Genomic DNA, 12,835 nt, shown 5'->3' with positions numbered 1-12,835 from the left:
CTTAAATTCTGTTTTCTTAGGGCAGGGTCTTCCACACAGTTATTTGTTGGGACCTGCCACCAAAAAAAAACATCTGTCACTTGTCTATTTTTGGAGCTGGCCCATTCATTAGGAACTCTGTCAGAATTTATTTACAGTTTGGTTATTCATTGCACCACACTCAGAGAGCAGAGCGACTCAGGACACAGATGGAGCAGCAGAACGTCAGAACACAGTGAAAGTGAAACTTAACCGTTCATGGCGCGGGTAAAGTCTGCTTTCATAATCACTCCATCACTACCTACTTCAATGTTAGGAAGATAAAGGCTTCATAAAAACGCTACATCTTGCAACTGTTTTAAAATAAAGTACTGTAATTAAAAAAACTTCTAGTTGTATCATCAAAGCACGTCTGTGAAACTTTTGTGTGTGTGTGCGTATATGTGTTTGCGTGCCCATGCTAACCTGTGGTTGAGGATGCGGTGGATCATCAGCCACTCCATCTTGATTCCAAAGCGGAGGTATTTCTCTTCCAGCTGTACGTACATAGGGTCCTTGCTCTTCCTCTTAACGATCTTGTCCTCCTCTCCCTCGCCGAAGTCGATGGGCGGTGGATCGTCCATGTCGTTCTTTCTCTGGTAGTTTCTGAACATCACCTGACAATGGAGCTCAAGCTGGAGGGGAGAGAAGGGAGGAAGGAGGTTAGAGAAGAAATTTAGAAAATGTTTTTTTTTTTTCCTTGTGTCAGTGTATCCCACCCACCTGGAGCTCTGTGACCCAGGAACAGTGCCAGTATGACATGTTGGACCACTTGGCGAAGAACTCCCTCTCTGGACGCCCTGCCAGCGGGGCGGGATCGGGTGCGTCGGCTGCAAGATCTGGCGGACGGGGGACTGGCGTGGGTGCAGGAGCCTCGCCCCACCTCCACGTCAGGATCTTCTGGACCTTCCCCTTCATGGCCGGACACTGAGGGGGGAAAACAGAGAAAAATTATTATTAATATTACCCTTTTCTTTCTATCTCAGGTTTATTTAAAAAAAACAAACACACACTCCTCAAATTTACCCTTCAGTTTATCTGTTCAGAGATAACAACAAAGGTGTGTTATGGGGTAAAGTGTGTGAGACAAGTGTGTTTATTTATTTTCATCCCATTGTTCCGACATCCCATTGGTCCGACCATATTAAACCCATTGTTCCGAAGTCCCGTTGTTCCGAAATCATCATGATGCCCTGTGGTTAAGGTCTGGTTAGGTTTAGGCACAAAAACCACTTGGTTAGGGTCAGGAAAAGAACATGGTGTGGGTTAAAATGAAAAAGAAAGTGACAAACATAAGCTGTGAGCCTGCTTCGCCTCAAGCCTTTCCCAGCTGACCCAGAGCCGGTCGCGGCGCACCATCAAGGCAGAAATACGCCCGCCGGGAGCCATCGGACTAATGGGCTGTCGGACCAATGACATGGACCCCTGTGTACCACCTGGGTCTGGTGGGAGCTAGCTATCAGCGCCTCATTCAGCAATTACTGCTGATATCCGGTCTCCCCTCAGGTAGCCCAGGTGAGTAAGAGGCTTCATTCTGAGCTGTAAAACCCCCTCTAGCACTGTTAACTATATTACCACCACTAGTTGTGCTGACACTGCTAACGTTGCTAACACAGCTAGCAGGGTTTTCGACTCAAAACTGAGCGACTTACTGACTGGTGCAACCTGGGGAGTGATGAGAGGGTAAGAAGTATGTTTCTACAGTGACATCAATACCAGCTTTAATCACCAAATGAGCTGAGCTAGCACCCAGCAGGCCTCAGTGGTGCGCAATACACTTAAACGAAGAGCAGCTAAACTGATCTATAGGCCAACACATGTAGCCTGTCAAAAATATTCTTGGAAGTTAACTGACCAACTGTGAACTGTTGACATCCAATTCATTTTTGTCCCTTTCAGTTGTAAACTGAATTTTTTGAGGTAGAACTGTTGGTAAGGTAGAAACAATGCATAGAAATGACATCATCATCTTGAGCTCTAGGGAACTGTGATGGAATTTTTTTTTTATTATGTAGTGACATTTTATAAACAAAGTGATAAATCAAGAAAACAACTGGCAGATTACTTATTAATTTGCTTATTTTCTCCTATGTATTAAAACACTTTATGCACATCTTCATACGTCGTTCATCGTTCATATAGTATTTTCTGCTGATCGACATATTCAGCTTTCTAAATCATTTTTGCAGCTCTTTTTTAATGCACTAAATTTCTCTAAACGTGTCACAAAACGCAGAATCACAGGATTTCCATACACAATTCATTGGAGTCATTTGGCTGTTGTGGTTACAGATGTGATGGATGCATTAAAATCTGCTTCATGTTTCCCTGGTTACGCAGAGATTCCCTAAATGTAGCTCTGCTTTGGTTTCTTGAGTTTTTTGTGGAATAAAACCAGGGTTGTTTTTGTAAACCACTGATTGAGCCGTGCTGACATAAACAAGCACAGAAATACCTCCCGGATCCATAAAATACTTTTTCCAATCAAGCAGCGCTGGGCAGAGGGAGCACAAATAACCACTGGATTGATGAACAAACTTTCTTGCGAGTCAGCTGTCATTGCTCTGACAAGTCAAACATCACATCAATCAGCCCGGCTGACCCTGACTGACTGTTGGCAACTCACTGTGCAGCGGGGGCAGATCCACTCTCCGTTGGGGATCTCTGGGAGTGGAGGGTTGAGGCAGTGGATGTGGTACGACGAGGGGCACGAGTCACAGCAGAGGAGCTCTCCTCCGTCTTTACACACCCTGCAGAACTCCATGTGGTGGTCGTCCTCCTCCATCTCTCCAGTGTCGCCGTTGTCCTCCTCGCCTTCTGAGGCCTCCTCCCTGGCCTCCCACTGGATGCCCTCCTTCTCCTGAAATCAAAAGAAAAATTCAGGAGTTTTTTTTTTTTTTTTACTTTAAACACAACGCTCCAGTTCTAGAAAAACATCATGTTTTGAGGGTTTTGATCTGGTTTTAATGAGATGAAATAAATAAGTTAATAACTGCTGTGAAAATGTTTTAATATCATCACAATGAGAGCATTTATTGCAAAAAAAAAAGTCTCCTAATCCCTCTTCATGAATTAATTCTGTTTTCAGCTGACACCAAGATTGATTCTGTTCTAGTTTCAGGACTTGTGGAGAAACTATGAGTGTTTGGAGCCTTTTTAAACAATACTTCACCTCCCAAATGACCATTTGTACATGAATTTCTCACCTCATGTTATGCTGAATATGTGGGGAAAACTTTGTTTTTCTCACATGCCTCCATGGTGAATGAAAAATCCAATAATGGAGGAAAGTCTTGATCAAATTAAATAAATTGGGACCACGTTTAACAACAGTAACACTTTATCAAAACATCCGTTTACAAACTCTCACACAACTCATGCAGTATAATCCACGTATCATTTATCCAGTTGTATCCTCGGTATTTGCTGTGCACCCCTCTGGTCTACTGGCAGTGGGAAAGGAGTCTATTAAAAAAACAGTATATACGTGCTAATTTTGCTCTAAGAAAGGGTGGTAAATTGTTTGTATTATTGTGCGACTTTGGTGTTTTAAAGGGTAGGTTCAGATGCATCAAACGAACCAAATGATGGAGGCAGTGGTAGACCAGCAGCTCCTGTGTTCAGCGAGGTAAAATTTCTGTTTTTGTCAGTGGAGACTGGCTTTGAAGAGAGCAAAGATAAGTCTCACTTTTACTTCAGCTCCCCGTCAGAAGGGGCTATCTGCTGGAAAGTACTGAGCAAACGACTTAGGCCACATCCACTCTAATATGTTTTCTTTTTAAAAATGGCATTTGAAAATTTAAAAAAACCGAGCTCTATACACATAAGCATTTTAGTACTGTTTCAGAAATAGTCTCTGTACACACCAACATGCCTGAAAACGTATATCACATGACCGTACATGAACACTGGGCATGTGTGTGCTGGTTTTATCACGAAGCAGATTGCCTACGGATGGTTGCTTAGTTACAGATAAAACTAAAAAGATGGCAAAAAACAAGGCCAGAGATTTCAGTGCTTGGACTGACGACGAGATGGAACTATTACTGAAAGTAACACAAGAGTATAAGCCAGTCATGGTGGTGGCAAACAGACTGGGAGTCATTGCAAAGCAAAAACGATGATGTAATAGTGGTACCAAGAGTATCATCTAGTGTGGAGGTAGCCATGGCAGTGAGAAAGAAGTACCCACACAAGATGGATGACATTACAAAAAGGTATGTAGGCACAGCTATAATGTTTTAGCCTGACACACTGTGAGGAATAAAACCCAACCAGGAAGTAAATGTAGGTGTCTGTGTCACTGTTTTAAAAAGTCTGTTTTTGCCTGTCTAGACTAAATCACAACCCCACAGTTTTCAAACTGAAACGGGCTCAGCTGCTCTTCACAGGTCTCCATTTTAGGGGTTCCAAGACACTAGAGTAGAGTGGATGCTAGGTGTAAATGTGGCAATAGTTATGCATGTTAAAAAGGAAACATATCAGTGTAAATGTAACCTTAAATTATACTGTATGAGTTGTGTGAGAGTTTGTAAATGAATATTTTGAAAAATTTTTGCTGTTGTTGAACACTGACCCCTATGACTTCACTACATCCAAAAATGTCTGTTTTTTGGATTCATCATTAACCCTGGAGGCATGCAAGAAAAACAAAGTTTTCTTCAGGAATTCAAGGGAAAACAGGGTGAGTAATTCATACACAAATTATATTTTGTGGGTGGAGTATTTCTGTAACGTACATAAAATGCCAAAAAGGTGGATTATACTGCAGTCAATGTTTGAAAAGTGTCTTTTCTGCCACGAGGTGCCGTTGTCTGAATCTCAAAAATGTATGTGTTATGTATTCCTTTAGGTAGCTGTCAGTTATGAGGTTAAAACCTGAGGGTATGAGCTTGTTTCTTACGCAGTGCGGACAGCTCCAGGTGCCCTCGGGGGCTTTCTCCATGTCGGGGTCCAGGCAGACCATGTGGTACGCTCTAGGACACGTGTCACACAGGATGATCTCTCCACCCTGCTGGCAGACCTCACAGTAGTCCTGGTGGTCGGTCTCATAACCGTCACCATCCTCAGCTTCTGATTTGAAGAGAGCACACTTTTAAAACCAAAACACCTCCAAACATCTCACATTTAACCAAAGTGCAGGATGTGATATATGTGCTGTGATCCAGGCGCAGTGTTTGTGACATTCTGCTGTGTGTTGTTTATGTTGTTTGTGAGAGGAAAACCCACACAGTGAGTCATTTTTTCCCCCTTCGACAACACATTTCCACAGTAACACCAACAGACTGAAATTGAAGGAATTCACAACGAAAATATAAACATTTGTTTTGGCTGAGTAAACTGATCTTTAATGCTCATTGCCTAATATTTGGTTAATATTTCTAATGCTCAGCTAAAACTCACACCTAAGAGTTTTTTATTTTGTCAGAGAAATCAGATTTTAAGAGCTAAATGTTCATGTAACCTTTCACCTCAATCCGCACCAACTAAACGAAACACCACATCTGTTAGAAGGATTTCCACGGAGAGGCAGCGGCGTCTCCATGAGGACGCCTTGACCTCTTTCAGTTGCCGATCTGAATACATCTGCGATGTCATCACAGCGGCTTCTGAGGATGTGTCAGTAGGCGACAACCCAGACCAAGATGTTGTCCTTCTAAATATACTCATAACTCAGCTGACTCAGTCAAAGTGACTAATGTGTGTGTGTGCGTACGTGTGTGTACATACACCTCCTCATGTTGTTGTGCATTCCACAGACTGTTAATGCTTTACCCTACATGCAGTCATTAACGCTCACCGCTGTGTGTTTAACCTGAAATCTGCAGTTGCTCACACCTCATCAGGTAGAGCTCTGACTCATCAGGTAAAGCATGAAACAACCAAAGTCAAAAGTTCAACTCCCACAGGTTACACTGTCCCTGCGGTATATTCAATGTGACAGTAAGAGGCGGAAGAAACTAAAGATGGAAAGATGAGAAATGAAAGAGGATGATGATGACGGACAAAGAAAATGACTGAATTTTAAGTCCCCATGAAATGCCAAATGCATTTTCCCAGTTAAATCCTGAGTCCCTGTGTTAACTGCTCATTTATCTCGTTACATGCCAAATATATGTCCAAAAAAAAAAATCAGTATCAGAGTATTTTTACATCAAAACTCCTGTCTTTTCTCTTTCTGTAAAACCCGGCAAATGCTTTAAAATGTTTGATGACTCATCCTGCACTCAGGGGAGTTTACAGAAGGTCATCCAATCAAATGAGACTTTGACTAGCTAGCCACAACAGTCACATAATGCTTCACCGTTTGTGTGTTGTAGTAGCTAACAGAGCAACATTGCAAGAATAGGAAAAGATGTGCATATGGAAATCCATGGGCAAAACCTTTCTTTTCATTTCCAAAACAATGTGGCGGAGGTCTAATTCATTCATCCCTCCCTTATCCACCTGATCTAACAGGTGGGAGGGAGGTGTGGTGCAAGTGGAGCTAACAGTCCGCTGTAGCTCCATATCATGCTAAACTTTAAGCCTTCACACTTTTTAGTTTCACTGGGAAATATGTCACAGTACAAAAGCTGAAGACGCTCCATATTAAGTTTCACAAGGATTTTGAAGGGGAACGACAACCTGGACCAAATTTTCCCATTTTTTTGTGTCTGAGTGACTCGTGGAAACAACAGATGGGGTCCTGTTCATAAAGTTGAAAAAAAAAAACAAAAAAAACATAATAACAATCTGACCCTGTCAATGGCAAAGACAAACACTTTTAGTGTACATAAACAGACATAGTGCACCTGCCCCGAGTGGTTACACTGCGGCCTGTTTCATCGCTGCTAGTCGCAGCGCTCTCTCTCAATACTGGACCAATTTTAAAAAATTGTTGCTCCCACAGGTCACGTAGAGACATAAACATAGGAAAATAGATGGAAAAACGCCTGACTGACTGTCTCATTCACCCAGAGCTTGCAGACGTACCTCTCTTCTTCTTGGGTTTGCTCTTGGACAGCTTCTTTTTGCTGCGGCTGCTGCGGCTGTTGGATCCCTCTGAGACGGAGACACTGTTCAAGCTGCCGTCCTCGAAGTCACTGTCCACATCGGGCTCATCCTCCTCGCTCTGTACAAGGTGAGAGACATATTTCTTGTATCAGAACAGTTTGCTTTATGCATCTCAACTGCATGTATGTATGTATGTAGGTGCATAAGTGTTTGTAGAGAGGGAGGAATCGTACTGATGAGCGTTTCCGCTTGCTGTTGAAGCCTCCCAGTTTGATTTTAAGAGGAGCCACTTTCTTGGTCTTGGCATTATTCTTCTTCTCTTGTGGTTTAGGGGTAGATTTTGACTTCTTGCGGGCATTGGGACCTGCCAGCACACAACAGAAAGACATAGGTAAGTCACTCAGAGAACCACAAACTGTCTGAACTGCAACTTCCCCTGATAGAAATTTGTACCAATTGCTCCTCTAGCTGAAAAATGAGTCATGTTTTGGTTGTGGTATCCAACTTAGCTCCGATATTTCAGATCTTGTTCTTTAATTTGGTCCCTCCTCCCCACTGTACCTTTGCCTTCCTTTGTCTTGGCCTTGCGTAGCGGCACTGCAGGTGGCTGCTGAGTCTCTGCTGAGGCTGGCGGTGCTGCAGCAGCCGGGGCGACCTCCGCCACCATGGTGTCGACCGCAGCCGGAACGTTGGCAGTTGCCAGCGCTGCGTTGGCAGCAGCAGCGCCTCTCAGGGGGTTGTTGGTGCTGAACTCGCGCCACTTGGCGCCCAGAACCATCATCATCTTGGACACGGCGATCTTGGGGTTCTTGGCTGCAATGAGGGGCCTTCAAGAGAAATACAAATTCAATATGTGGTCTGATTCATCTTCAAACATGATGACTGTGAATATTTGGCACATTCAGCAGATGCAAGTGTAATTATAGCTCAATTTGTCGACCACAACTTGTCATAGGAGTATGAAATATAAAGATAACCAGTGCAACATGCAAAACCCCTCTCCTGGAAAAACAATATTCAAGAACATCACACAAATAAGTCATATTTCTTATGATATGTGAACAGTTGTCTGGTACTCAGCTAGTGATTTTGTGTAAGTATCTACCTGACGTATTGGCTAAAGGCCTTGTAATTGGTCAGAGAGCGGTAGTCTTCCTCTGTGAAAACGTGGTCGATGTCCTCCATTCCCCAGTCATCGAGCAGCTGGGACGACGACTTCGGCTCCTACAAGTAACAACCAACCAGAAGAAGCTTCATTAATATCAAAGGGATAAGAGAAAATGAATATTAAAAGATATAAAAACATTACTAAACTGCAGGACACAGGTTTAAAAAAGACTGAAGGATAGAAGATGTAAGACTTTTTAAATGTCACTAGGCATAACATTTAAGAACAATGTTATGGTAACCAGAAAAAATAAAAAAAATAAAAAAAACATTGATCAGCATCAGTTATTTAGGCCTGAGGACAATTTTGCCCAAATATTTATTATGACACAAAATATGCCTTTTTGGGTGCAGTTCGAGAGGCATTTGATAAATTAAATACACAAAAAGTAGATATTACCAATTATTTTGAGATTTTACAATCCAGCCTCAGATAAAATCGTTTTATAAAATCCATCTTCCAATGGCTTTACATTTTTTAAACATTTATGTCACAGAATGAGTTCAGACATTTCAATACCTTTTAAAGGCCTTGTTAAGGATCTGTGGGAACCTTATTCTCACTGGAACAGGTTGCCTTTGACTTTAAGTACACAAAAATAAACTGAAATAAATACATTTACGTGGTTCTGTAATTTCACTCCAAAACAAAAACTGTCTAAAAATATTGGAAAATGAAAGAGGTCACGAAAAGAGGGACTACATAATTGTGACATGATGCAGACCTAAAATAAAAAGAAACCCGAGGGTAAACAACCAAGGAAATTAGACCCTGGGTCAACAGCTATCTGTCCCAAATATCTGAAGCTTATTGAAATGCATGGCTACCGAAGAGTCACATAAAACTTTTACATAACATTACAGAGAGCACAACAGTCTACAGTAAATTAAGACAGCAACAGTACATACATACACTGTATAGCCTGTTTTCTCACAACCACTTTTACCGAGTTAGTGAGGAATTATCAATACTAATCTGATCAATTGATTAGATGACCAGAGCATGGAGAACCCGGTTGAGCAGACCTTACAATGTGCAAAGTTGTTTTGCCCATAATTCAATATGTTTAGGACACAGCATGACTGGGGCCGAGTGCATCTCTGAACATTTTTTTTAATCACAACGAACAAACTTTACATGAGAAGCTCCTGCTGAGGACGATTACAGCATTGACAGATCACGCACCGAATGGCTGACTCACACATGGGACCAGCTGTGGCTTTTCAGTGCAGATCTGGGGCACACAAACTGAACTGCACCATTTCCATGTAAAGCTTTTAAAAAGCGCTGCTGTGTCCTTGTGCATGACAAAAGCCGAACCTTCCGCCTCATACAAAAACACCTTTGTTCTCCCCCCGGGTCAGCAACAGCCATTATTTTGCTTCACATCATACAAAATTATTAAGACACAGATGTTGACATCATCACTGGTGTAATAGTTTTTTCCACAGCAAGTTAATTTCTGTCGAAAATAATGGTGATTTTTTTTTCTTTTGTTCATTTTATTTTAATTCATATTAATTACTGGACCACATTTGCATGGTTGTGAGGTTTGAGGTCAGAAATGAACAACTAGCATGCAAACAAATGTCACAAAAATTTGTATGAATCCATAAGGATTCCTGAAACCCTGAAGATGTACTATGATTTACTCACTACAATTTTCCTTAAAACAATGTACAGACTGATACAAAAGTAGTCCCTCTCCCTAGAAGTGTGAGCCTGGATTTTCTTATTTTCCTCTTATTTTTCTGTTTTCAGGACGTTCCCCGGGCACAGCGCACTGGTAAGATCAGAACTTAATTAAAGGTAGCGAAGTAGGGGCGTCAGTGGCTTAGTGGTAGAGCAGACGCCCAATGTACAAGGCTGTTGCCGCAGCGGCCCGAGTTCGAATCCAGCCTGTGGCCCTTTGTTGCATGTCATCCCCCCCTCTCTTTCTCCCCCTTTCACGCTTACCTGTCCTGTCCATTACAGGCAAAATGGCCAAAAAAAAAAATCGATAAAAAAAAGGGTAGCGAAGTAGGAAGTGACAAAAATCGCGGACACAGCACCAAAATAACACAAATATAGCAAGGTGAAATGCCAAGCAGAGGTGGTGTTTGCTTTCAGGTTCACCTTCGCCAGCAATAATGTATACACACAGTAATAAAGTATTCCAGTATACCTTTAACAATTGGTGTTTCAAGCTTTTCACGTTTGACGATTTGCAGATTTTTACTGTTTCATGTCAACAGTTCTGCTTCAATCTAAATGAAGTGCAAATTTCAAACAAATTTTCAGAAAATCGAAAAAGAAAACACAAATTTCTGTACATTTCCACTACTGTTATGTGAATATAGGGAGTTGGCATAGGTGGCATTAATTATCCAGTTGTTATACCACTGCAAAAGAAGAAGGTGTAACGAGATGATTTAATCAAAAGGACGCAATTCAAACCTCAAACAAAAAAATAAAACAACAAATAGTAGCAGCGAGCAGAAATGATGAGAGACGATGAAGAAAGCTTCATTGGCCGATGCAATGACAGAACGTAATTTATCTGCTGAGTGTTTTTGCTGCATTTAGTCACATTTACCCTTTATCGATACACCAACATTAAAAGCATTTTGGCTATATTATAAGACTTTTTCAAATTTGTGGCGTTTCCACTTCAATGCGTGAACTGAAAACAGGTGGATGGAAACGCACCTACTGCCACCTGAACGCTCTAATGCTCAATCGAATCATGTAAACGTTACTTGAGACTGAGAAATTTGAAGGAAATTATTTGTTACTTTTGACATTGTTTGGTCTGTGAAGTGTCAGATCATGGAGGAAAAAGCTGAAGTTGACATCTTCAAATTGTTTCCTTTGTTTAACTTACAGTCCAAAAGCACAAACACGTTCAATTTATTGTTACAAAGAACTAAAAGAAGAAGCAAATCAAACACAATTTGGTAACTGGAGCCACAAAATGTTTTGATACATCACTCTGTATTGTCTAAACTGCTGTTTTTCACTCTAAATTTTATTCAACCTGTAAATATTGTTGGTCAATTAAACCACTTTTTAACATAGCGGAGCTTTATTTGTACAGTTTAGAGGCCCGGAGCAGGTAAGCAGTAATTTCATCAACTACCAGCCTGATGTCAACTGCACCACCTTGCACCTTCCTCCTCGTCCTCCTCACCACCACCACCACCACCACCACCAGCCTTTCACCAAAACCATCTTCCCATTCTTTAGTTTTTACAGAACCGGCAGGAGCGCGGATCGAGAGTGGCTCTGACAATGAATCAAAATGTGTTTATCTAACCAAAACAGAAAAAGGGTCAAGAGCGCAGTGCAGTCGGCGCTAGGTAGGGTTGCCATGGTAACAGCATATATGCCTTACAACACCCGCCCCAGACACACACACACTTCACACACCCCACGCCACCCCTTGCATAAGTGTCATTAACTACAAGGCCCCCTATTGGCCGCCGGGCTTTGAGTCGACCAGACGCAGCTCTTTGTTAAAGCGTCTCTTATATCATGCCTCTGTTTGTCAAAGCAGGACTCCATTACAGGTGCACAGTCAATAGGTGCTCATCATGGGGCAAAGATGGGGCTGAGACAAAAGTTATAATGCAAAAAAAGAAAGAAATCTGGTTGTTTGAAATTTTGAGTAAGCCATAGATAGTTAACAATTTAACCCCAAAAGGTGAACAAAGCGATTTCACGTTTTTTCTGTAAGTACAGCGTTTGGTTTGGCTGTCACACATTACACTATAGAAAAGGACTATACCTGCGGTTTGGAATGTTTTGGCCCATTTACTACAACTCGCATACTTTACAGACGGTTTGGTACTGTTCACATTTTAACTGATACCAGTACCTGGAATTCAGCACCCAATGGTACCTTTTTTCAGTTTATCACTCTCTCTGCAATAACAAAAATGTAATTTTAGCTTTAAAAATTCTTAGTCCAAACTTCGCAATTTCAACATTGATATTTATTTGTTTGTATTTATTTAGTTAATTATTTGGATATATTTTGTGTTTGACCTGGTGTGTTCCCAGGTTAGACATGTTGCCCTGTCCAGCTCTGCATCATAAATATTGTCTGTGTCAAATCTGAAAAGTTTATCTACACTTGAGACAGCTTTCTGCTCACCATGGCCCAGCATTACTGTGACTAGAATAAGCTGCAGCTGTACAGAGGTCTTGTGCCCTCCCTATCTTTACTCTTTAACTTACTCTCTAACACAGACATGCTCCCAGTATTTGGTTACTCAAATTTGGCATTATTGTTTTCACGTGAATTGGTACTCTGTAGTACCCACGAGGGATGCAGGATGTGGGATTTCTTTGCTGATATCCGATATGCCGATACATAACTTTTTCGGCCAATAACCGATACTGATATATATCCACTTTTTGCCCCACCTAATTTTAGTGATCATAATGTCTCTTGTGTTGTGGAGTCAACCTTGTATTAAACACGCATACTCTCACTGTTTTTAACAAGTCCAAGAAAAATATAGGTACATTGTTTCTGTAGATTACAAAAATCTATCGCATTCCGGTCATGTGGTGGTTTTTTTGCTCGTTCTTGGGCTGTTGCACAAACTACCGATTGTACTCCTTCATTTTTGTACAGCGGTAGTCAACATGGATGCAAAGAGTATAGTA

The 12,835-nt window shown here is 41.5% G+C and overlaps 1 protein-coding gene across 3 annotated transcripts in view; it reads right to left on the bottom strand.

The window, feature by feature from the left end:
* The window catches only part of chd4a (chromodomain helicase DNA binding protein 4a), a 36,917-nt gene that overhangs the window by 16,693 nt on the left and 7,389 nt on the right, over positions 1-12,835 (bottom strand). For 2 of the 3 annotated variants that reach the window (XM_049601957.1, XM_049601959.1), the window contains exons 5-12: positions 8,120-8,238; positions 7,576-7,841; positions 7,248-7,378; positions 6,994-7,132; positions 4,922-5,091; positions 2,645-2,878; positions 742-945; positions 445-653 (exon numbers count right to left, since the gene is read on the bottom strand). In XM_049601957.1, coding sequence (XP_049457914.1) covers positions 445-653; positions 742-945; positions 2,645-2,878; positions 4,922-5,091; positions 6,994-7,132; positions 7,248-7,378; positions 7,576-7,841; positions 8,120-8,238 — 1,472 coding nt within the window. The remainder of the gene's footprint in view (positions 1-444; positions 654-741; positions 946-2,644; positions 2,879-4,921; positions 5,092-6,993; positions 7,133-7,247; positions 7,379-7,575; positions 7,842-8,119; positions 8,239-12,835) is intronic. The other variant, XM_049601958.1, reaches the window with a different exon arrangement.

This window comes from Epinephelus fuscoguttatus, linkage group LG17 (assembly GCF_011397635.1).
Source record: "Epinephelus fuscoguttatus linkage group LG17, E.fuscoguttatus.final_Chr_v1".
Lineage (NCBI taxonomy): Eukaryota > Metazoa > Chordata > Actinopteri > Perciformes > Serranidae > Epinephelus > Epinephelus fuscoguttatus.
The sequence above is the reverse complement of the archived record's forward strand: the minus strand, read 5'-3'. Positions and strand labels throughout refer to the sequence as shown.